Here is a 25,180-nt window from a genome sequence, read left to right on the forward strand (position 1 = left end):
GATTTACATTACAAAGTTCAGTTGATCGTGAACTGGAAGTACTGTGGGCTGAAATCAAAGACATTATCAAGGAGGAAAGTGTAAAGACTTTCCTGTAGCCAAAAGAAAGAAGAAGCCTAGATGGATGACTGATGAAACTCTTAAAATGGCTAAAGACAAATGAGAAGGGAAGTAGAAGGTGACAGAAACAGAATTTAAAATGCAGCTTTTCCGTGACTTGCACACAGAGACAAAGAGAACTACTATAATAACCAACACAAAGAAATAGAACAACAAGAGATTCATTCCACAAGATCCAGGAAATCAAAAGAAAATAAAAACCATGGCTATATTAATTCATAGAGTTGCCATAAGTCGGAAGCAACTTGATGAAACATAACCAATATACTGAAGCATCTTCCTTTGCCTACTTTTTTTTTTGTAACATCCAACCTATGGCAGGCTTACAGAGACTTTTTCGCTTTGCCCCATATTCTGAAAACCACTTCCTGAGTGACCCTGGAGTGATATTGTCAACCCAGGGTGAACACTAGGCTGTGCCCACCACAAATGCATTAGTTCTTGATCATGCCAAAAGTGATGTTATGGCACTGGCACAACACCTATTCCTCTTGAGCAATTTCCCCACCACCCAGAGCCATTGCCCAGAGCCAACAGGAGGGCAGGAGGTCTCTTGCCAAAGTGGAAGACCCGGTCTCCCTAATCCAGCCTGGAAAAAGAGTTCTGGAGAACTAGAAAGTTTACACACTGTTATGCGACATATGGCTGATCCTAATAAAATGTGTTGTGTGGACTGTGTTTCGGATAATTCGAAGTTTCTAGAAATTTTGTATCTTCAGTCTTGAGGCAGTAATGGAAAAAAACCCTGTGATGAGGACTGCTGATCAGCTATGCTAACTGAAAGTTTCCTACCACCCGGTAATTGGGAACTGACATAGACAACTCAGCAGGATTTCTTCTAGCCTGGTGAGACAGTTACTTCATTAGCACAAACACAACTTGTACAAGTCAGCAAGCTCATGGGATCTCTATATCCGAGCAAAAATATATTAATCAGTTTAAATATCCTTAAGAAATTAATATTGCAAGCAAATTTAAATGTGAGATCCCAAGCTAGCAGCATCCAGGATCATACAACATGAGGCCCCATACACCATTCATTGGCCTTAGAATCTCTTCCACCTACCTAAGGTTGCCAACAGGCTCGAAGACAAATGACCTATCCTTTAATATAGGCCTAATGTGTGAAAGCTTTTTATGGCATGAAGATATACATCACCTTGTAAATAACACCTATTTTCCTGCCCTGTCCCATTAGTGGACATTTCTTCCCCCCACTACTTTTTTTTAACAGGCAGTTGAATATTGTTATTAGAGGTAGACAAAAGCCAATTCCCATAATTCACTGAACTGAGGACCTTATAAACTTTTCAACATTTGAGCAAATTGAATATAGACAGCAATTATATACAGACTTAATTTTAGGTATCTGGAGACCTTTTATAGAAGCTTATACACAGAGTCACTCACCACCATTGGTTTTTTTTTGTCTTTCTTACTGTGCATGAATAAATATTTTTTTAAAAAGAGATGTGCTAAACTATAATAATAACAACAACTTTTGATTTATTTACCGCCCTTCAGGACAACTTAATGCCCACAAAAGCAGTTTAAAAAGTATGTCATTATTACCCCCACAACAAAATTAAACAAACAAAATGGAAATGCACACAGAAATTGCTGTTTCATTTAGTTAAAGCAGCTTCTGGAACAGTGAACCAAATCTGGGAAACCAAATTATAATGACATACTGTTGTTTCCAGTTCTGAAAAACACCAGGCTAACAAAACACTCTGTACTCAACAATAGCCCTGCAGAGATTAGCACATCAAGCCCCAATCCATATGCAAAAGAACCTCCTCAGGATACAGTGAAGCCTCCCTCCATTAGCATTCCACACCCTGGGAAACTCTTACAGGATGACTCAGCTCAACCCCACCCCTCCTGAGTAGATACAAATGACCTGCCAACATCTTTTCCACACTGTGACTTGGTGCTACACCTCTGAAGATGCCAGCCACAGCTGCTGGCGAAAAGTCAGGAACTACAATGCCAAGACCACGGCAATACAGCCCGGAAAACCCACAACAACCATCTATAATGACACCATCACACCAAGAAGTTTGTGTGTTTCATTTTGGTTCTTACTGCACAGCAGCAATCAGGAAGACACTGGGCTGAGAGCATCTTGTTTTCCTTATCTGGATTGTCTACCAATTAGATCACAAAGGGAGAAAGCCCTTACATTATGTTATACCGCCTAATTAACTGCACTAGCAGGAAGGGGAAACGTGTGCAATGCGCATGAGTGCATCTTTTTTTTATTTTGGCAGTACCCAGGCAATGGCATTGTCTCCCTGCCAATCACGTCCTTGCAAGGGAAGAGCACCAAGCTCTCCCTGTCTCTTGGCTTTGGAAATGTTTAACTCCCTGGAACAAAGAGACATGTATCACTCACTGTGCAATTGAGGGGAAAGGGAGAAGTCCTGTTATTTACAGTTGCAACTAGGTTTAGCTCTGTACACAACAACATTAGAAAAGGAGCTTTAAGTTAGGTAGTAACATACCAAGATGGATTGAAACTGTTGAAATAAATCTCCATTTGTGACTAGAGATGGGCACGATCAGCATTACAATAGAAAAATACCTACGATCATGGCGACTGCACAATCGGGACCCGTGGATTGGTGCCATCCACAGCGACTGATCCAGTATTCAGGGGTGTGCTTGATCGGGGCTGGGCTCGGATCGGGAAGCCAGACACACAGGCACCAGCAATCTATTCCCCTGGCAACGGAGCCAGGGGAATGCCTGAGCTGTGTTTGCCCTCCTTCTGTCGCCCTGGAAACCCGAATGGAAGCCCAGCTTGCCTTGATCAGCAGGGCTTCCTTCCAACCACAGAGCAGCAAAGCACTCACCAGTTGGGAGAAGATACCCAGGGGAGGGAGGGGGGGTGTTCTGTAGCCATGGGCACTCCAATCTCATCCCTGCAAACCCTGGGAGGCAGCTCTGATGGCCAAACACAGACAAGCGGCCAGACCCCTGCCCCCTGAGGGGAGGCGGCTCATCGCCGCCTCCCCGTGCCTGCCAGGCCCGGCGGTCACCACCACCACCCACCTTCCCACATAGCTGGGAACAGCAGGGCACCCCTCTGCTTTGGCCTCCCCGATCACGGATCGGAAACGGGATATGATCGGTGTGGATTGCTAGTTTGGGATCTTCGCTGGCGCTGATCCACGATCAGCTTGATCGGTAATTTTTTGGGGATCGTGCCCACCTCTATTTGTGACAAACTGCACCTGTCCATATACTGCAAACGAATAATGCAATTTGAACAGCATATTTGCCCAAAAGGGTAGTCTTACTCACAGCATACGTTAAAGCTATAGCCTTAAAATTCTTTTGGTAGAAATCTCCCCTTGGCTGGATGGCACATAACATGATAAACCATGATGGCAAGGTTGTGATTTTGGAATCTTAGCTGTATTTTGCCCCTATTCTTTTCTACTTCTCTGTGCTCTTATGCTTAAACAGCGGTTGCTACTTGCAGCAAATGCTTGATTACTTCAGTATTGTGGTTTTTACTCCTCCTGCATCCAATGCCCATTGCTGATCCATCCTGGTTCTTCATTTGTTTTGCAAAGATAAACTTTAATTCTCATATAATCTGTCACAGAATTTTATGCTCACTAATTATCTTGTTTGCCTAAAATAGACAGGCTGACTTTTAGCCTGAAGAATGACATTGCCCTTCCTAGCTCCCTGTAGGCTTTTCTCCGCAGGCTGCAGATATTTCTTTAGCATTGCTAGCTGCATTCAGAATTTTATTTTATCTGGATGCTTCTTGTTGCATTCTTGTACATTCAGATCTCAGATTTAATTCTGTGAAAGCTACTTCAAACCCCAAAGGGAGAATGTGCCCTTTTTCATTGTTATTTCTAAGTTAAACACTTTTTTCTTGGCTTCCTGAGAAGATTTTGAGATTCAGTAAAGATAACACAAGAAAAATGATCCACTGTATCAAAGAATGCTCAGAGAAGCAGGAAATGGATCTTCATCTCTTTTTCAGAAAGGGGAGGGGCGTTGTTCTTAAACTGTGTGCTGCATTCTTAAAAAATATTCTCTACCATTGCTTCTTTATGCCTGTGGAGATTAAGCTTCTTTTATGTCCAAAAATCTAAGCAATCCAGGCCAGTTAGCTACTTATCAGTGCTGTCTTTTAAAGAATACCCTCATTCTTCATCACCAGGCCAGACAGCTATGGATTCTAAAGTATTTAAGGGGCCTGTTTTCCTTTTGGAATATGAAAAAGAGTGCATGAAGATTTTATTCTGTGTGCTGTTTCTTCTGCCCTTTACCTTGATTAAGCACACTCCATGCTACTTCTCCCACTGTCTCTGCATGGACTGCTTTTATCCCCTCCTTTGACATTAGATCCATATATCTCCTTCCTAATTGCCCCATTTCCATTTCGGCAGCTCTTGCTTAGCTTTCTCTTCCTATTTCTCCAGACTTTACACCTGTAGCCTTCTCTTCTGCCCTCTGTATCTTCTACCTGATAGTTTATCCCACAAAAGCTATTTGAACATTAATCTTGCTGCTGTTTCAGCCCAAATGAAGCATCTTCATCCCTTCTTGTCCAGTAGCATCAAACAAAAATAGAGTTGCCAGCCCCATGTCCTCAGGTGCTGCACTCACAACTGCTTACCTGGCCAGCAGGAAGGAGGCATTGGGAAAGAAGGAGGCAGGCCAGGAGGTATGTGGGCTAAATGCGCATGTGCATACCCACATCCTCCAAAGATTCTGTCATTTCTGGCATGAACTGAAAGTGATAAGTCACACCAGGACTGATTTTTAAAGAATTGGCTCCTGTTGCAACCTGTTAGTTCTGAGATGCACCAGAAATGACATAATTGCCAGGGGATGCAGGCACATGTACACACACATAAAGAAATAGCTGTTGCCCTGCACCCCACTCCCCACTCTTCCTTGACTTGGGGGATCTGTCAATCCTGAACTGAAAGTAATAACATTAACTGGAATCTTGAAGAGTATTCCTAACGAGAGATAGAACACCAACCTATCAGCTTAAGTGGACTTAGTAAGGTGTAACTTGGCTTGAAATTATACATTTGAAAACATTTTTATTTTAAATAGTTGGTGGAGTATGTGCTATCCTCAGTCACTTGTTTCTGTGAAAAGGCAGACAACACAAGAAGATGATGTATGTTGGAGAGAAGACACAATTTAGTTATGAGAAACAGGTTACAATGGCTAGGAAACATTAGAACTCATTTCACAATCATTCAAAACCTGTATGAAGAACGTCAGGGAGAGTCCAGTGGGCTTTCGAGGACCACAGTTCTCTTTGTCAGATGCATCTGGCGGGGAGGGCTGTGGTTATAGGCGGCTTGTGCTGCAGTGGAATTGTATGGTCTTGGTGGTGGTGCTGGACTCTTTTTGATTTTGCTACTACAGACTAACACGGCAAACTCCTTTGAACCTTTACACAAGCAAACTGATCCCCACATCAAAAGGAGCTGTTTGCATCTCCATATCAAAGCAGTTGTTTACATCCCTCCTCCTCCCCTCCCCTCCTCTATATTTGACCAGTTTCTTTCTGCCCTCCATGCATCTGACGAAGAGAACTGTGGTTCTCGAAAGCGTATGCTACAATAAAATTGGTTAGTCTTAAAGGTGCTACTGGACTCTTTTTGATACAGCACCATGAGTCTATTATTGGTTTTATACTATGTGTTCAAGGCAGCAACATGCAAGAGATGGAGTGGATCACATGCAAAATATTCGTAAATGGTTACTTCAGGTGGGGTCACTTATACAGTAGTTAAAATGTGCTTATAACTTCTTTTCATAGATCATCAGAAAGACCTTACATCTTTGGACTGTCACCAGTAACAGTCAGAACTGAAGCAGTTTCTTTTAAGTGCTAGACAGATCTTTATGGTAACAATTATGTCTGTTTTCTAAGCTAGGAGGGACAGGTTGGGAAGACTGCGAAAGAGAATCCAAATATGTTTATGTTGTTAATTTTTTTAAAACTAGGAAAAGCAGCTAAAGACGGCAATGTAGAAGTTGATTCAGTAGATGAAGTCTTATTCCAGAAATGTGTCAGTAAGGCATTATGGTGAGAGTGATGAAAACCTTCTGGTAACAGAATTTAAAAGGGAAAAAAAACCCCTAAGAATGTTTCCTTAAGAAACATTCCACAACTTAGCCTATCTAATTCAAACTGCCTAGAAATGAGTGTGGCTCCTAATCCTCTCCAATCTATCTTGTGGTAATTTGTTCATCTGTTCATTTGTTTTACATTTTCAAACTAAATAGAGATGTGACCCACTTCATCTGGAACTTATCTTATATTTATGAGGGTAAACCAATCTCATAAAGAAGCTAGAAACAGTGATCTAAAAATTATACAAAAGTATTTTGGCACTGCAGTATTACGAAAAAAATAATGTAGCAAGGGAATTTGATCACCTTTCCTATGAAGAAAGGCTAAAGACCACCCACTCTAGGGATCCCAATTTTTTTTTTAACCTTCAGGCCCCTTTGGAATTCTGACACAGCAGGGTAGATGCAGTCACAAAATGGCTGCCACAGCTTACATTCAGCCACACAGTGAAGATCCTTGTACTGTTGTGGCAACTTCTGCTAAAGAAACATTTTAAAAAATCTGCACAGCCAATCAAATCTCCAAGGGCCAAGCAGAAACTTTGGTGGGAAAAGTCCTACTTGGCTCACTCACTTTCTTGCCAGGAAAGGTATTGGCAGGCAGCATGGCAATCACCGACACCACATTGGAGGGCCTTGGCCTGCTTGGGTGTCCCCATTGTCTGAGATTAGTCAGGTAGGACACCAAAGGAAAAGAAGTGAAGAGGCACAATTATGAAAAAGTTCGTAATTTACATATATACACCAGCTCCAATTACAAAATCTACAGTCACTACAATATAAATGCTCAAAGTCCCAGTAGCAGTCAATCTCTCATCACAATGGATGGTTGTACAGTTCATATAAGTACAAGCTGTGACGTGACGCGTTGTCCGAGGACAGCGCTCCAGGTAAGTAGGTAGCAAGGTAGATGGGTGGCAGGTAAGTAGGTAGCAAGGTAGATAGGTGGCAATGAGTACGAGCCGGCAATTTCTTCGCTCGTTTCAGACCAAAAATGTCTTTCTTCAGGCCACAATGTCTGAAATTGACAATACATAGTAATACTACAACTATCACGCCAAAGGTACAACAGTATTATACAAGCACACACCGTTCATTTACTTACAACAGCAGGAAAATTAATTCAGTTCAATCGTCATTCTTCATCAATTGCTCCATGGACAATCAAGTAGGTAATGAAGTAGGTTCCCAAACCCTTTCCCTCCATTTAACTAGTTAGATGGAACACGCCCAAATCAATTTAAAGTCCCATTGCACTTATTCCCATTTAGTACATACATTAAATTTTAAGATTTTCTAAAGTTACAATATCCTTGCCTGGGAAAAGCAACAAGGGAAGCACAATAAAGAAAAAACTGTTTTTCTTGTTGCTTTTCCCAGGCAAGGATATTGTAACTTTAGAAAATCTTAAAATTTAATGTATGTACTAAATGGGAATAAGTGCAATGGGACTTTAAATTGATTTGGGCGTGTTCCATCTAACTAGTTAAATGGAGGGAAAGGGTTTGGGAACCTACTTCATTACCTACTTGATTGTCCATGGAGCAATTGATGAAGAATGACGATTGAACTGAATTAATTTTCCTGCTGTTGTAAGTAAATGAACGGTGTGTGCTTGTATAATACTGTTGTACCTTTGGCGTGATAGTTGTAGTATTACTATGTATTGTCAATTTCAGACATTGTGGCCTGAAGAAAGACATTTTTGGTCTGAAACGAGCGAAGAAATTGCCGGCTCGTACTCATTGCCACCTATCTACCTTGCTACCTACTTACCTGCCACCCATCTACCTTGCTACCTACTTACCTGGAGCGCTGTCCTCGGACAACGCGTCACGTCACAGCTTGTACTTATATGAACTGTACAACCATCCATTGTGATGAGAGATTGACTGCTACTGGGACTTTGAGCATTTATATTGTAGTGACTGTAGATTTTGTAATTGGAGCTGGTGTATATATGTAAATTACGAACTTTTTCATAATTGTGCCTCTTCACTTCTTTTCCTTTGGTGTCCTATTCTAGCGGAAGTGAACCCCCCCCCTTCTTGTTTTCGTTGAGATTAGTCAGGTAGCAACGAGGGACAGGGCCTTCTTGCTTGTGGCACTAAAATTCTGGAACTCTCTCCCCATGGAGACTCACCTGTCCCCTTCTGTTGCTTTTTTCCACCAATGAGAGAAGACTTTTTTTGTTTCATCTGATTTTCCCTCAGTAATCCCTCCTTGTAGCTATATGTCTTAATTGTTGTTTTTATGTTTTTGTATGTGTATTTTATCTTGAACTTGAAAGTTCACATTGTATTTCAATTTGAACTTCAGATCACACTAACTTACATTAGGTTCAGGATTGAAAAAAGGAAGCATTCTTCATGTAACACAAAATTAACTTTTGGAGTTCACAGCCATCAGATTTTATTTTGAACTTTTGGAGTTCACAGCTATTTAAAGGATAAGGTGTGTTTATAGAAGAGAGGCTTTGTCACAGCCATAGTTAGCTAAATAGAACTTCCCTGTTCAGAAGCAGTAAAGCCCAGATGCTAGAATAAAAGAGATCAATTTCTGGCCTGTTTGTGAACTTGCCCAGGATATCTATTAGTATGATGGATCCCCCATCGCTTCCCCACTGTGAGGCAGATTTTCCTGCCAAAATTCAGTTGGCCTGCTTTGACTGAGCAGCCGCAAGCTGCATGTTAATATTTGTTGTTTTGAAAGTATGTTTGTCCCACCCTGACAGGCAGATATAATTTTGGATTTTTAGCCCAGCCCAGGAGCTTGATGGGGAAAAGCAGGAGCCCTCTTCCTTTTGGCTGGAAATAGCATTGGAGACTGTATAACATTCAAAAAGGAATAACAACTTTTATTTAACAGGAAGGGATTGAGTAGGTGTAGTCAGGGGATGGAAGTGCTGAGATAAAAGTTTGTTGGTATTACACTTGGATTAACAGGCAAGATAATATCCTTGAAGCTTAGTTTCCTATATTCTAACAGAGAGGTGTTTTACTTAGTACTTTAGTTACAGCAACCATGTTTCTTCACAAAGTTCCTTATGACAGTTCAAGTTTCCTAGAGTCAGTTTAAAACTGTTTTCCCTTCACAACAGACCTGGGGTCCTCCTCAGAGCCGAACTGCCTTTAGAAACTGGGCAGGAATTAATCTTCTCCTCAGAAGATAAAACTCTTCTTTTGGCTTGAAAGGAAGTCTGAACTCCACTACCCAACACTCTTGCCAAAATACACTCCCAGTTTTCACGTGTCTGTGTAAAGTAAGCTTCAGCTTATTCTAACACTTATACTTTTGAATTCTTAAATAGAATTCTTCCTTAGGACAGTAATGATACAGTTAAAGTAACAGAGTCCTCCTCCCTCACACTAAAGGCAACCTGTTTGACCTTCCCTGCTAGACTCATTCACACACACTGAACAATCCTGTCAGAAACCAACTGACTCACTTTATTTTTTTTTATTTTTTTTAATTACTAACATCAAAACTACAAACAAAAAAAGGAAAAAGGAAACAAGGGGGAAGGGAAAAAACATAATAACATAAATTACAACTACAAGTATTGAATTCCCTTCATAATACAATTATTTAAAGTTAAACTTTGTAATATGCTATTAGATTGGTAGATCTTATAAGATACAAACTACAGTCAGGATCAGGTCTTCTCCCCCCCCCCCCCCCGCATCTCGGTCTCAGTTCTCTTTGAACAGCTACAGTAGCTGCGCTCCCAACTGACTCACTTCAGACTGGTTCTAAACTGACCAATCAGAGAGGAGGGATCAGTCTGTCACTCAAGCTCTTCATTCCAGTCTAGTTAACTCTTTCCCTCCAAGCTCTCTGATTGTGCTGCACTTAGGAAACCTGCTTTTAAGTGCAGTCCATCAAAGATAGAAACAGGAGAATTCTGCTAGAAATGCTGGGCTGGATGAACCTCTGGTCTGAGGTAACAAAATGGTCTATATATGATTATCAACTCGTGCTTGATTTCGTCACCCTTATTTTATCCCCACAACAACTACATTAGTTAACTTAAGCTGAGTGAAAGCAACTGGCTAAGGTCACTCAGTGAGATATGTCCGGGGTCTGTGTCCCAGCCCCCAGACTTGGTAGGAGGGAGCAGTGGGAGGCAACCAGGAGGCAGTGGCCCTACCACCCCAGCCAGCAACCAGGTCCAGAACCTGCCCACTCCAGGGGGAAGAGGCGAAAGGCCCAAGCCTCAGAGGGCTGGGGGGAGCAGGGGGAGACCAGCCAGTCCCACCCTCCAGGGGGAAGAGAGGGGGCTAGGCAGGACAGAGGCAAAGGGCCAAGGCAAGGGGAACAGGGACCCAGCAACAGCCCAAACAGAGCCCTTACCTGCCAAGGATGAGAAGCAGCCTCTACAGCCCAGAGCCACACCCTGGCTAGAGGACAGCAGCCTGGCTCAGGAGGTGCTAGGAGCCAAGCCCCTCCAGGTGGGGCTGCCACAGGCATTCTGGGGGAGGAGATGGGTAGCCCCGCCCGGCATCAATGAGCAGGCAGCCCAGAAGCTGGCCAGGGCAGCTCCTCACAAGCAAGGCCAGGCATGCTCAGCAGCACAGAAGCCAGCTGGGGCAGCTCCTCGCGAGCAAGGCCAGGCATGCTCAGCAGCACAGAAGCCGGCTGGGGCAGCTCCTTGTGAGCAAGGCCAAGGAGACCTCAGCTGGGGATGGCTCGCACTCAACCCAACCCTGCCAGCAAGGCAAGGATGCCAAGAAGGGATTAGAGGTAGGAGGGAAACACCTGAGGGAAGGCACAGCTGGGCCAAGTCAGGAGAGGGAACAAGCCTAGAAGGAGGGCGGGGAAAGGAAACCCTATATAAGGTGGCTAGAAAGAGCGCTGAGGTGGTGGGTGTGAGTAAGGAGTGATGGTGTGGAGTGAGAGCAGAGCAGTGCGAGAGTGGAGGCTTGGAGGAGAGTTCTGGGAGAAGGAGATGAAGGAGGACGCAGAGGGTAAGCAGGCCAGGTTGAGCAGGCCAGCGAGTGGACTGAGAGGGGGTCTGGGTGATGTATACCGCCCCTCCTTCCACAGAGCAGGGTCCTGCAGTATCCCTGGTGCCCCTCTGATGCCAGGGCTGGCCCAGCTGGGGCCCCGCCCAGCGGCGGCAGCGACAAGCCCTGACAAGATACATGGCAAAATAGGAACATAAATCTATTGGGCTTCTTCAATTCTAGACCAGCACTCTGGTTCTTATTAACAAAAGCAAGTTATTTTACAGCTGTACAAATGACAGCATAATTAAATCTAAAGTTGCAACCCAAAGAGTCATAAGTTGAAGAGATTTTTTTTTAAAAAAACTGAGGTTCTGCTCTGGATTCTGTTTCCTTCAGAAATCAGAAGCCTAAACACTGGAGACAAAGACTTTGGACTTTGGACTAAGGTTGCCAGGTCCCCTTACTCTCCCAGCAGATGGGGGAGCCCCTGCACTTACCTTGTGCCTTCCAAGTACTTGGTTTCATGTGCGCACGCATGTGTGATGATGTCACTTTTGGGAAGTGACATCATGCCGGCCTCAGGAGCACTCCCACAGGCAGTGCAATGACATCACTTCTGGAAGTGATATCGACGCGTCCACTGGGAGTGCACGTGCCACACATGTTCCCAGGGTGCCTGCTGGTGGCAGTTGATCTCTGTATGCCACAAAACCTGCCACTGGTTGCTGGTCATTGGGAGACAACTGACTCCTCCCACAGTAGTTTGGCACTATTTTTTCTCTCCTTTCAATGTTAGTCAAAAATTTAAAGCCTAACAAGAACTCTGCTGGATCAGACCAGTAGTTTACCTAATTCAACAACCTATTTCCAACCAGTTTCTTTACTACATTTATTTATTTACTTACATTTATACCTTGCCTTTCTCCTCAATGGGGAACCAAAACAGCTTACATGTTTCCCCCCCCTCCATTTTATCCTCACAACTACTCTGTGAGCTAGGTTAGGCTGAGAGTATGTGATTACCCCAAGATCACTCAGCAACCCTCCAAAGCAGAGTGAGCATTTGAGCATGGGTCTCCCAGATTCTAACCCAACTTTCTAAGCACTACAGCAGGGTTGCTCGCACACCATACTGGCTCTTGGAGAGCCAACGAATAGGGCATTGACACCAAGGGAATCCCTGATGTAGCTTCCTAGCACTAGGGTTGCTTCCACACGTCCTTAATGAGACAGCCGGCCAATGGAACTCTGGCAGGTTATCTCACCCATTACACACGTCATCATTTTCCATGCATGAGCAGGTCATGATCCTGATTTTTAAGCATTTTTTGTGAGACCTGATTTGGTCCATCTTTATTTTTGATGCCACTTTTTCCACACAATTTCTACCGTATCAATGTATGTGGAGGCTTTTTTTTCTGTTTTTGAAGTGCCCTTCCACAAATCTCCAATCCCTCCTCTTGCCATTACCCCTCCCACACATGTCTAGCTTGCATGCGTGATCGTATAATTCCCCCCTTCCACCCCTTTTTAAACAGTCCTTGCGCTATTATGATGTATACAAAGGGAATCATACTGCAGTGCTTGCTACACTGGATCCCTCAGCAATCAGACTATCAGTCTAGGAACAACATTAAGAATGGAATGCCATTTCTGATTTTATTTTAAACTAGCAATAAGGCCCATTGTTTGGGAAAATACAATGGGCCCTAGCAGCACTTCCCCTGCACCTCCTCCCCGCGGCATCAGTCAAGGGGGAAGATCGGGAAAGAAAGCAGGTGCTCCCTCCTCCTCTGAACCCTCAGCCACTACTTGGCTTGTGTACAGTCCTCCCAAGGCCCCGCGGAGGTGGTGGGGAGTCCCCCCTGCTGCTGTGGGACCTTGGGGGGGGGGGCTCGCCGCCTCAACTTGCTTCTTATCCCTGCGTACTAAGCCTCCGCAGGTATAAGGAGTGAGTGGTGGGGAACACAGTTTTCCTTTTATATAGTAGGATACGGAATTGCACGATCATGCTACTGTCCTGTTCGCATTTAAAACTTTGAGCGGGAAATCAACTGTAGAGAATGGAGTACTACACATGCCCAGTTTCTACAGAAGCTGAAAGACAGGACAACGGTATAGTGCAATCTTGCATGCACTCAAAAAAAAGGCGGGGGAAGTTGGACAGGAATGCATCAACATCATTTGTGCGGAGGTGCAGATAAAGAATACGTTTTCTGGGTTGGGACCTTCCCCACAACAAACACCCACAAAACACGCATGAGGACGATGCATGTGAAAGGTGAGTTCTCGAAGCCGATCAGGACGACATGACTTTGGGACAGGGAAAACTAAAAAAAAAAAAAATGGAGCATGTGGAAGCTACCTAGTATTCAGAAGTTTGAATGTGAAGATGAACCATGGTGACTAAAACCACGGATGGACCTATCCTAAATAAATTTGACTAACCTCTTTTAAAGCCACCAACACTCATGGCCCTCACTCTTTCCACTAGAACTGAATCCTACAGTTTAATTACTTGTTGAGTAAAGAAATATGTTGTCTGTCCTGAATCTTTAGTTTATATTTTCAGACATTTTCCTCAAATGTTGGTGCTGCTTTTCTGATTTTTATTTATTGTTATAATATTTTTGCCTGATTTGAAAATTGCTGTGTTAATGTTTTAGGATTCTATCTAATCCTTTGAAAAACCTATATGGAAAGGCATATTTATTTTAAAAATCAAAATATCAGTATCTAACTGCATGATTAAAACTGCATGATTAAATGCTGTTTTAATTTTTCCTGTGGGAATGTGTGGCAATTTCTTCATTTTACATTGATGGAATGATTGTTGCTATGGCTTATTTGCTGCTGCAACAAAGGCAGGTTGATTGATGGATTTTAACCTAGGGTTGTTGTTTTTTTACAAAAGTACTACAAATATGAATGTATTTGAAAACTGTTTGAAATGCTGCTGAAAAAAGGAGAATTGGAAAACTGCAAATACAGAACCTCTCCTTGACTGAAAATCATACGTCAAAAGAAACGTCCACACAGTCAAAACAAGCCTTGGGACAGTCCAGCAGAAGGCCAACTTGGAGCCAGATTCTTGCCCTGTGTGTTTTCTGTAAACACTCAGAAAGCTGCCAATCAGGTGAAGGGCAGATGGAACAATCCTTTTACATTAACCTACAAGTATACAGCAAAATTTTACTCATGAGTATTAAGTAATCTTTTCTTTAGCATGTCTTTAACCCTGGTGGCATCTATTAGATTATAAGACTGCACTACTTAGTTTTGTACACTACTTAATAATTTATAAGCACTTAAAAATAAATGACGAAGACAAAGTGAGAGAACCCCAGTGTCTTTGAAAAAGAGAACAGTGTGTGTGTTGGAATCTTCTGTTTTTCCCACGAAAGAACTTGATCTGCAAGCAGTTCCATAGGTCAAAGTATAATTCAGCTCTTTTGTTCTGTTCCTTGCAGCAGAGTACTGCAGAATTATAGTACAGGCTATTCTGAAATATATATAAAATTATACAATGATATGTATGATTCATACAAGTGTGTGTGTGGGGGGGATCCACTTAAATGTGGTACCTGACCTCTGACAAGTTATTGAAATATCTAAGGCCAATGTCTTGGAATAAGTTCACACATGCATGTTCATCAGTTGTCAACTGCAATGCTGTAATAACTTGCATGTGTGAATCCGCCACCAGAGATTAATACTGTAGATAGGTATGTATGTCTTTTCATACATACAGCTTCAGGTAGGTAGCAGTCCTGCAGGAGAACAGCAGGATGAGTCCAGTGGCACCCTAGAGACCAACAAGATTTTCAGGATATAATCTTTCAATAAGGTGTCTGAAGTAAGGAGCTTTGACAATGAAACATTCCATTCACCTTATTTGTACCACATAAGTATATAGGCAAACTGTTCACTAAGAGAGATAATAGATCTAAGAGCAATGAAGAGTTAATCAAATATAATATTAGAAAATGAATGCAACAGTTCATTTATTTGGAGATCCACTGAATCAAGAACTTATCAGTGTGTGACTATCATAAAAAATCAAGTTTGAGCCTGGCAGGGCTCTTTTACAGTGGTCATGTGACAGTTCTGGCATCCTGAGCTCAGAACAGATAGGTTTTTATCATGACATTAAAGCCACAGATACCTAAAAACTTCTCTGTACTGAACTCAGCATGCACCAGTGGCAGTGGCAGGATGATGCTTTCCTCAGCATGTTCTGCTGGGCTTAGTAGGTGCGGCGACAACAAATACACTCCATGGGATTTGGGGGAAATTATATGAAAAAGGTAACTTAGGGCCTTACATTTTGTTAGGGCTCCAATTGCCTCCCATGGAAAGATTCATGCGTGCAGATAACAGGGAAGATCTTTTGTATGGATTAGAGTCCAAGCTGATGTGCATCAGTTCCCCACCAGTGATATGAAAGCCACGTCACTCAGGTTTCTTTTCAGCATCTTAAGTAAGATTTGAAATGTTGACAAAACACAGTCCACCATTTCTTCCATATAAACATGGCCAATTTAAATGGAAGTTTAAATTTACTAGTTGGGCTTATATTATCATCAGATCTGAAACCATAATAAATTTCTTTTATATTTTTTCCTCTTGGGTTTCATTCCATTTCTCCTTGTTGTTCTACATATTAGAGAACAAGCTTGGTTTTTCATTGTAAGGTAATACTGTTGGGGATCTTTTTTAACACTACATTTCATACATATAAAAAACTTGCAATACAAATTCAGTTGAACAAGCAATGTGGATAGATACATTAAATGAAATTAGAGTTTTATGTCTGAAAAAAAATAGCAGATATGTTTATATTGCCAAGAACAGCTCACACTGTTTAGAAAATGACAAAACTGAAAAGAAAACTGGCTATAAACCAATTTTGCATAGTTTACTGCACAGGTCAAATGTGTTCTCTGTGGAAACATAAGCAGACAGGATTTTTTTTTTAACTTCTCTGGGACAGCGCCTGAAAGCTGAAAACAGTTTAGGGAATTAATAGGACTGGAAGTGTTACAATAGAAAAAGGGCCAGATGCTTAAGCTTACCTCTTCCCTATGATTCTTTATTGGCATACAAAGGATGCTCTGTGTCTTGTAGCCCGTGATCTGGTCCACTTCTGCATTGAATCTGGGGTCCTGTCAAAGAAGAAAATGCATCACACCCCGTACACATTCTTTTGAAAAATTATGCATTACTTCCCCTGTTTATATAACTATAGGAATGCAGATGTTCCATTTAACTGTTCCTCTTTGGTAACAATGTTTCCATTATGAAACAATGGATAAGGGAATGAACATTATTTTTCCTGGCATTTATATTCCATAAAGTAGCAACTGAAACCAATTGTTTACGTGGAACATCAGCATTTTTAAATAACGCGCCCCCCCCCCCAAACTAGCTTGCTGCACAAAGTGTAACGAGCGTGCAAAAAAAAAATTGCTATTTTCTCCCCCAACATTAAAATACATCACATTATGCTTACTGATAGAACATTTTTCTGTTCTCAAAGAAAATGATTAGAGTGCATTGAATGCAGGGCGCTCAAGGCTCAATAAGCACTGCCGATTAAAAGGAGCAGGGTGTTCCATTTTTAGGAACAAATTTTAAAAGCTGTATTTTGTCATTCTAACACAAAGAAAGCTAAATTCTATAAATACTGTGGTACAATTTCACACATATGCCTAACTCAGATGTGAACAGACCTATTTGTGTTAACAGCCACAAATGGTGTAACGAAAAACTAAATGATTAGACTGCTCCATCCAAAAAACTCAGGGTGTGTATCAATACATTTACATACACCCAGTGGGGGACCCTTTGAGAATCCTATTCTCACCCTCTATTTCCTTGCTCACTGCCATTCGCCAGCCCATTGTGCCTCTGACTGCCTGACGCATGTGGATGCTGTGGGGGCAGCTCCTGCTTCCCCATTTACCTGCTTGCTGCCCATCTGGCTCATGCAGCAGTGTGAAGGGGTAGTGGTGGCTCCCAGTCCTCCTTCCCCACCCTCCTCCTCTTCACCCATTTGTAGTGCTGATGGTGGAGGGAGGCACGGCAGCAATTCCTACTCACTCATGCGCCCTTCTCCTCATTCTCCACACGCCTGTGGCACTGGGGATGGCTCCTGCTTCTCCTCCCATTCCTCCTCTAATGCCTGCTACTCCTCTTCCCCTATTTGTCTGGCTCCTGCAGTGGTGGGTAGCTGCTTCTCCATTCTTCAAAATGGTGGCCAAGTTCTCATGATGTAACATCATAAGATCTTGGTCATTTCCTTAATATCTTTTTTTTCTTTTGAGGATTTTTCTCTGTGTGCTTGGCTCTGCTCTTTGGGTTTTTCTGTCTAAGGGGACCAGGTTTAGAATAGGATAAGTGGGGACCTGCAAGAACTTGCAGGGGTCATCTAATTTCCCCCTTCCCCACCATGTCCTCTTTCCATTCCCTGCTCTTTTCCTAGCCTCTCCCCTTTTTCCTGCTTCCTTCTCTCCTTCCCACCAACCACTGTAACTCCCTTGTCTTCATCTTTCTCTCTCCCCTCCAGCAGCCTCTCCCTTACAGCCCAGTTGCCTGGTCCTGGCTAAGCCAGGCACAGTTGCATGGTGGCGAACCTGTATCACCCTGTATCCCCTTCCCCACACAATTTCCTTTTTCTCCTAGTAGCCTCCATATGCTCACATTTCTCTACACCCTTCTCTCCTTCAAACCCACTGAACAACTTACCTTTTGTCTGCCTCCCATCTTCACCTATATTTCTTAATTTACTTCATTTATGTACTGCCTTTCTCCACAATGGGGATCCAAAGCAGCTTAAATCATTCTACTAGCCTCCATATTATTCTCACAACAACCCTGAGAGGCAGGTTAGTCTGAGTGTGACTGGAACAAAATCACCTAGTGAGCTTCCATAGCTGAGTGGTGATTCGAACCTGGGTCTCCCACATTCTTCTCTGAAACTCTAGCCACTACATTACACTGGCTTGAGAGGGAGGGCTGTTGTTGAACAGTAGTAAGCAGCTGGGACTGGGTGAGTCACACAAGTCATGTGGTATCAAGTCACCCAGTGCTTGCTGCCAGGCCCAGTTTCAAGCATCCTCCCTCAATGGCCAAAATAGCCCTGGAAAAGGCCCTCCCCTGCCTTTTACTGAAGAAACCAAGCCTCAGGCTGGCAATACTGTTGTGTTAACTAGCAACAGCAACTGAGGGCATTAGTTTATTAAAATGACATGTGGTGTTTCTGTAATTTTGGGGATGAGATTAACGCCCCCAATTTGTTATTTTTTTTTAAGAATTCTTTTCCACAAATATATAGGACTTTCTTCTTTTTTGCAGCCATCAACAAGAAAGCCAGCATGTCTAACGCTTCTGACTTAATTCTAGGAGTGAACTGCCTGCCCAGTTTGGAAAATCTCCAGTAGAAGAAAGTTCACACTTGAAGTAGAAGTTAATAAACCCTGACTATACAGTCCTGTTCTTTCGCTTGGTGCAAAGATCTTGAATACTGTGATGAGACAATTAAACAGCTAACCTCATAGCTGTTTAAACTGTGCTATGACTTCACAAAATCAACAACACGGGTGTCATGTACTTTACGTTATTCTTTGCAGTCAACACACTCGCTTCCATCATCCTGCACAGCTGGGTATTTTGTCCACCAGGCCCCTTTCTTTCCCTGACCATACACACTAGACAAACTTGTGGATGGAAATTTGGTGTAAGATACTCTACCTTGTCAATGCTTTTATCAAGTTGCACTATAAAGTACTATGAGGTCAGTGCTTCAAACTCAGTGGGTGGAGCTACCAGCAGTGACAATTTGGGTCATCTGAGCAAAGCCTTCTAAAGGTGCCACCCTGCAAATGGGTAAGATCAACAGCTGCCTGTTTATGTAAATTCTCAGTGGTGATTCCCACCTTTGGGAATGGCCTGCCTGAGGATGACAGAAAGGCTCCCATACTTTTATCATTCCACAGAATGTGCAAAATAGCAAAATTCAAGATGGCATATTTGAAAAGAAATTAGAACTGTACTAGAATGGAACAATCTAGGACAGCACCTTTATAATGAAATAAGATTGTATTCAACTGCAGTAATTTATAGTTTGTAATCCAAACTTTCTTCCTTGTTTATACTATACTTTGCCTCTGCTAGTTAGTTGTTTGCATTGTTCTCTAATTCTCTAATCCTAGTCTTATGGCACTGTTCATTGGCTATTTTATACTGTCTTATTGCACAGTATTATATACTGTAATCCACCTTGAGTTTCAGTGGGAAAGGCAGACTATAAAGTTGTAATGAAAATGCCAGAAGACAATTGTAATAACAAGGAGATAGGTGGTGAGCCACACAGCCCTTCTCCATGTAAACAGCAGCCTCAGGGCAGCAGAGAGTTAACCTCCATACAGCACTGTAAATTGAAAGCACCTGGTGAAGGGTGACTAGGTAAGGGGGCGGCTTTGCCGAAGAAGAGCCCAGCTGTTGTGTGATCGGCCTGCCTGGAAGGACTGATCTGGCTGCCTGGAAGACTGCTTGAAAGAATATTGCTTACTGGAATCTGTTTGAACCATGGGCAATACAAAAGTAGATAAATAAAAAATATGCACAGCCCCTAGAAACTCAATGAAAAAAAGTTGCACCATACCATTCAAGCCAATGGTTACTTCATAGGTTTCACATGTGACATGGAACTATGCACTGTCCATCTCAGCCACTGAGTATTATCCAGTATTCTTTTCTAGTCAAATTTCATATCATTAGAAAAGAGAATATAGGTCAATCATAGAAGGCATGTATAGTTGTATAAGATATTGATTTCAGCAACTGTCATTTCTAATGATAGACTCCTGACCAAGGCTGGTGAACCACCAAAACTTAGCAGAGTCAGCGAACTGCTAGACATGCCATGGTTGAGCTTGGGTTGTTTGCCAGCCTCCTAGGATATATCTTTGTAATCATTCAGCTTTCTTTCCAAGGGCAAGCAAAGCACATGTGCTGCATGCAGAAGAACTCAGGTTGAATCCCTGCTAAGGATCCTAGGAAGTAAGTTATGGAAAAGACCTTTCTTTGCCCAAGACACTAGAGAACTACTGCCAGTGAGAAAAGACACAGTGAGCTAAATGAACAAATGGTCTGACTCATTTATAAGGGAACTAGTATGATGTTTAGAGTGTTAAACTAGGGTCTTGGAGGATAATGCCTGCACTTCCATGGAAGCTTGCTGACCTCAGGCCAATCACTGTCTCTCAGCCTAATTATCTAACAGGGTTGTTGTGACAGTAAGATGAATGAGCAGAGAATGATGCTGTAAGCCATTTTGGGTCCCCATTAGAGAGAAAAGCAGACTACACATACCTATCTAAATAAACAAATACTTCATATGCTCGTATCTCTTTGGATTAAAAAAAAAACGCACACACATTTTTTGTTTACCTCATATGCATCCTTAATGTTCAAAGGCTGGCCCAGAGCTGCTACATGGCCCACAATCCCTTTGTTCCATTCCAAGCGGATACAGTTGTTTGATGCTTCTTCTAAGGTGGAACCTTCAGCAACATCAAAAAGCCTGCTGATAAGAAATTTCTCATTGGAACTGTCTTCGCAGACCAGGAAGAGGGAGTATCGATCAGCAGCTATTAGTTCATGGATGTGCAAGAAAATTTTGTGACAAAGAGCTGTGACATCTAAGTGACTGGAAATATCTTTCACCAGTTCTAAGAGCCTCGAACACTGGTCCTCTGCATCAGTTCCAAGCCGCTGAGATTGTAGAGGCATCTGCTCCTTCTTTTCAGAGTCTGACAAGAAACTCACTGTTCCAACAGAATCTTTGACAACAATGGGCCTGAGAGGTCGATCAAATTCAGACGCAGATATCTTCCTGGCTGGTGGGGTGGGAGTCGTGCCCTCAGCCCGCACTGTTTGGGGACTGGGACAGGAACAGGTTTCACTGTGGTGTTTGGTCCCTTCTTTGCACGCTGGAATGGTATGAACTCTCTCAGAAAACCATGCATTGACCATCTCTCTGAAACAGAAGAGAAATGCAATAAATATTTTAGGTTAACAAACCCCACAAAAAGGTAATAAATTTAAGGAGTGTATTCCCAGGAGAGCAGTCTTATGCCTTCTACACATGGTAGATAAAAAGAACATTTTGTTTAGTCACATGATATTCTACATTTCAACACAGAGATTGACTTGAGCATTAAAACCTTAGTCTCATTTTTAAAAATCCTGTTTTCCTGTTATCAAAAGAAATTATTTTTATCAAAGATATTAGGCCCCTCCATAACTGTATGACAGGCCCAGTATTCAGAACAACATCTTAAACACCCACATAGGCCAGAACACATTCAGGTTTCAAGGACAGCCTCTTCAGAAGATATCTGCTGCCCTAGTGGCTTCCTCTGAAGAGGCATAAGATACACAATGAAGCTTCCTGTTATGATGCCTTACTAGCCATGTTGTCCTTCTATAGTGGAGAAAGGCAGCCATTCTGTGTACCATACACCTCAGAGAACATATAAAAGGAAGCCTTCATGCAAGCCTTTCAGTTCACACAGATGCACATCTCGTGCAATTTCTCTACTGTTCAAGGAAGATAAATTATGTGTGGCCACCACACAGAAGATGCTATAGCGTGCCTCAGATTCTTTGTGAGAGTGTGTCTCACATTCTTTGAGGTATGTGATAGAAAAGATCACATGCCTCCAGTACGTGAGGGCTGCCACCAGTAACATACGGAGCCAGGGCTCATCTCCATGGAGCATTTGTTACAACTAGGGTTGCCAGTTCCCTGCCCACAGCAGGAGATCCCCGCTCCCACCCTCCACCCCCTTGCCCCCATCTATCTGGCTGGGGAGGAACATGCCTCCCGGGGCACGCTCCCAGATGGCATGATGCGCTCCTGTGCACTACAGGCCCAATTTGTGCCAGATTCAGGCCTGATTTGGCCCAAACTGAGCTGCTGCAGAACATGAGAGTGCTCCTGTGCTCCACAGTGGTCAGATTCGGGCATGATAAAGGATGAATTGGCCTGAATTCAGGCCAGATTCGGCCCCCTGCAGAGAACGGGAGTGCTCCCAGAGCGGCACATTACCCACGTGATGACATCACTTCCTGGAAGTGATGTCATCATGCAGACCAGGAGTGCGTGCGCACACTATGCTCACGTGCAAGGGTGAAGGAGAAAGGGGGTCAGGGGACTGGCAACCCTAGTTACAACTTATGTACCATACATTTCCCTATTACATCATAGCATACCTTAATTGTGCTGGGCACACTCACTGTAACATTTGTCAATACTATGGTAATTTGTGTCCAAAATACAGCACATCATCAAAGAATCAGACTGAATGCCAACCATAATTTCAATATACTTAGGCATTCTGATATAATCTGAATTTACATAGAATTTTTACAATATAGTTATTATTTGAGAAGAAATATAAATAAAAATAAACTATATGCTCATACTTCGCTGATCAGATAACATGCAGAATTGTTGGTTCATGTTGTTGATATGTTCATAAAGCAACCATTCAGCAAACACCCATTTTTATTTTTGCAACAGTAATGCTGCCATCAGCTGACCTTCCATATAATTTTTACCATAACTATTCTCAATCTTTTTCCAAAAGGGGTAAGATCTGGCATTTACCAATATAATATAATCAATGGAATACTAATATCAGATCTGGCTATGTAGATACAATCAGTGGAATACTGAATATCAGATTTGACTGTCGAGATGAATACGAAAGGTTCATCTTATGAAATACATGGAGAAAAGAACCCTTGAAGTGGCTGTCTTGTATCAAAAATGTTCACAGTAACTGGCTTTCAGTTCAACAGAGAGACGTCATCATGGGTATAAAACCCATATGCTTTAGATAGCTTTAATAACTGTATACCAACTATGCAAAATCTAATTCTTTCATTTGCTGCTCCCTCAAAACAAAGTGCAGCTGATTGTTCCTATTTTTCTGCTTCTGAAAGCATGGCTCTGGGAAGTTACTAACATTACAAGGCTCAATTTGTATAGAACTTTATTGTTTACAGATGGTGTTGTAACTGCTGCCAACTTTCCAGATTATAGTTAGACATAAAGTTCCATGGAAACTGAAAGAAAAGGCCGAAAGAAAAAATATTACTAAATGATAGACTTTTGAGCACTGAGCATTTGTTCCTACGTGCTAGTTTTTGGTGATAAATGTGTTTGCTGGTCTGCATGGGGAGGGAGATGTTCACAAGATCGGCTTTATTCCGCTAGCCAAGAAACAACAGCCGCCCCACTTTTTACACCATTTTTTCATCAGTAACTGCTGGACTGGGTCAAGATTTCTGCATCCCTTAAACTAAACACACTTCTTGCACTAGAAGAGAAAGCAGTAACAAAGTTGTGGATATATCGGAACTTTGATTAAATGATCAGCATACCAGAAATGCTAGCTGGATGTTAGAACTTCCCCTTCTTTTAAGATATCCTGGGCAGATGTTGCTTTGCTCAGAAAGGATCCTTCTTTTTAGATTAAAGCTACTATCCTGTATCTGCATATCTGTCAATAAGTACCACTAAAAGCGGGAATTACTTTCACTTATTTATTTACATTGTTTATGGTCAACCTTTTCACGGACAGTTTTAGTGAGTAGTCATGTTGGTCCTCAGTAGAAGGACAAGATTTGAGTCCAGTAGTACTTGAACAACCAACAAGACTTCCATGGGATAAGATTTTGAGAGTCAAAGTTCCCTTCATCAGATACCCATCTGACAAAGGGAGCTTTGACTCTCGAAAGCTTATACTCTAGCAATTTTGCTCTTTCGCACTGAGAGTCAAGGTGGATTACACAGTGTAAATCAATGCAGTCAACAGGATGGGTCATCTAATAGGCAATGTAATAGGATTAGGATGCAGAAATTAAAACCAAGTAAAAAACCTGGAACAATGCTGGAACAAAGTATAAGTACTAACATCACATATTAACCAATGCAAAAGTTACTTAATAGGATAACACTAACACATACAGCAATAGTATGTGCTATACCCAGTAGCAGGGGTCATTTCGTAGAAAAAGAGCTGGAGGAACGTATTAGCATAACTCATTAGCATATGCCACGCCCCTTGACATCACCAGAAACATGTCATTAGCATAACTGATTTGCATATGCCACACCCCCTGACATCACCTATCCTGTCTGTTTTGGACCCAATCCTGGCCATTCAGGACCAAAATTGGGCCCAAAATGGCAAAAAGGGGCTGAAAATGGCTGAAAAGGGGCCCAAAATAGTCAGGATGGGGCCGCTGCTGAACAGGAGAGAGATCCACCACCCTTCAGAGGCCCAATCCGGGCCATTTTGGCCCCAATCCAGGACGAAACAGGCCCCAAATGGCCGAGAGTCAGGTGGGCAGGGCCACCTGACAGGTGATCTCTTTAAGGAACTGCTGGAATTGCGCTCCTGTGCATTCCCCCTCGAAATGAGCCCTGCCCAGTAGTATAGTTCCTTTTATTAAAGCATTCTTCCTGAATCAATCCATTATAATAAACCCCTATTACCTTTGTAAAATTCCTTCCTGAATAAATCAGTTTTGCATAGTTTGTGAAATGCCAGGACAGTAGGTAACTTCCCGTTCTCATCAGGCAGGCCATTCCATAATGTGGGGACCACATCACAAAGTGCACATGTATGTGTAATTGTTGATTTACCCATTTGTAGGGGGGTACCTGTAGAAGGTCCGGCTCAGATAAACACAGCTGTTGTGGTGCAGCGTAGGGAGAGGTGGTCCTGTAGATATGCAAATCCAAGTCCATGAAGGGATTTGTATGGAATAGTCAGTACCTTGAACTAAACCTGGTAACTGATGGGCAGTCAATGGAGTGACTGCAGAATGAATAGACATGTTCTGATAACAAGGAAGCTGCAGCATTCTGTATCAGATGGAGTCTCTGATTCGACTTTGCA

The 25,180-nt window shown here is 42.5% G+C and overlaps 1 protein-coding gene across 2 annotated transcripts in view; it reads right to left on the reverse strand.

Annotated features, from left to right (window-relative positions):
- Positions 1-25,180, reverse strand: part of PDE5A (phosphodiesterase 5A) — an 83,276-nt gene that overhangs the window by 46,200 nt on the left and 11,896 nt on the right. For both annotated transcript variants that reach the window (XM_054990549.1, XM_054990548.1), the window contains exons 2-3: positions 20,655-21,243; positions 16,277-16,366 (exon numbers count right to left, since the gene is read on the reverse strand). In XM_054990549.1, the coding sequence (XP_054846524.1) occupies positions 16,277-16,366; positions 20,655-21,243 (679 nt within the window). The remainder of the gene's footprint in view (positions 1-16,276; positions 16,367-20,654; positions 21,244-25,180) is intronic.

The sequence above is a fragment of the Eublepharis macularius genome, chromosome 10, assembly GCF_028583425.1.
Source record: "Eublepharis macularius isolate TG4126 chromosome 10, MPM_Emac_v1.0, whole genome shotgun sequence".
NCBI classification, from domain to species: domain Eukaryota; kingdom Metazoa; phylum Chordata; class Lepidosauria; order Squamata; family Eublepharidae; genus Eublepharis; species Eublepharis macularius.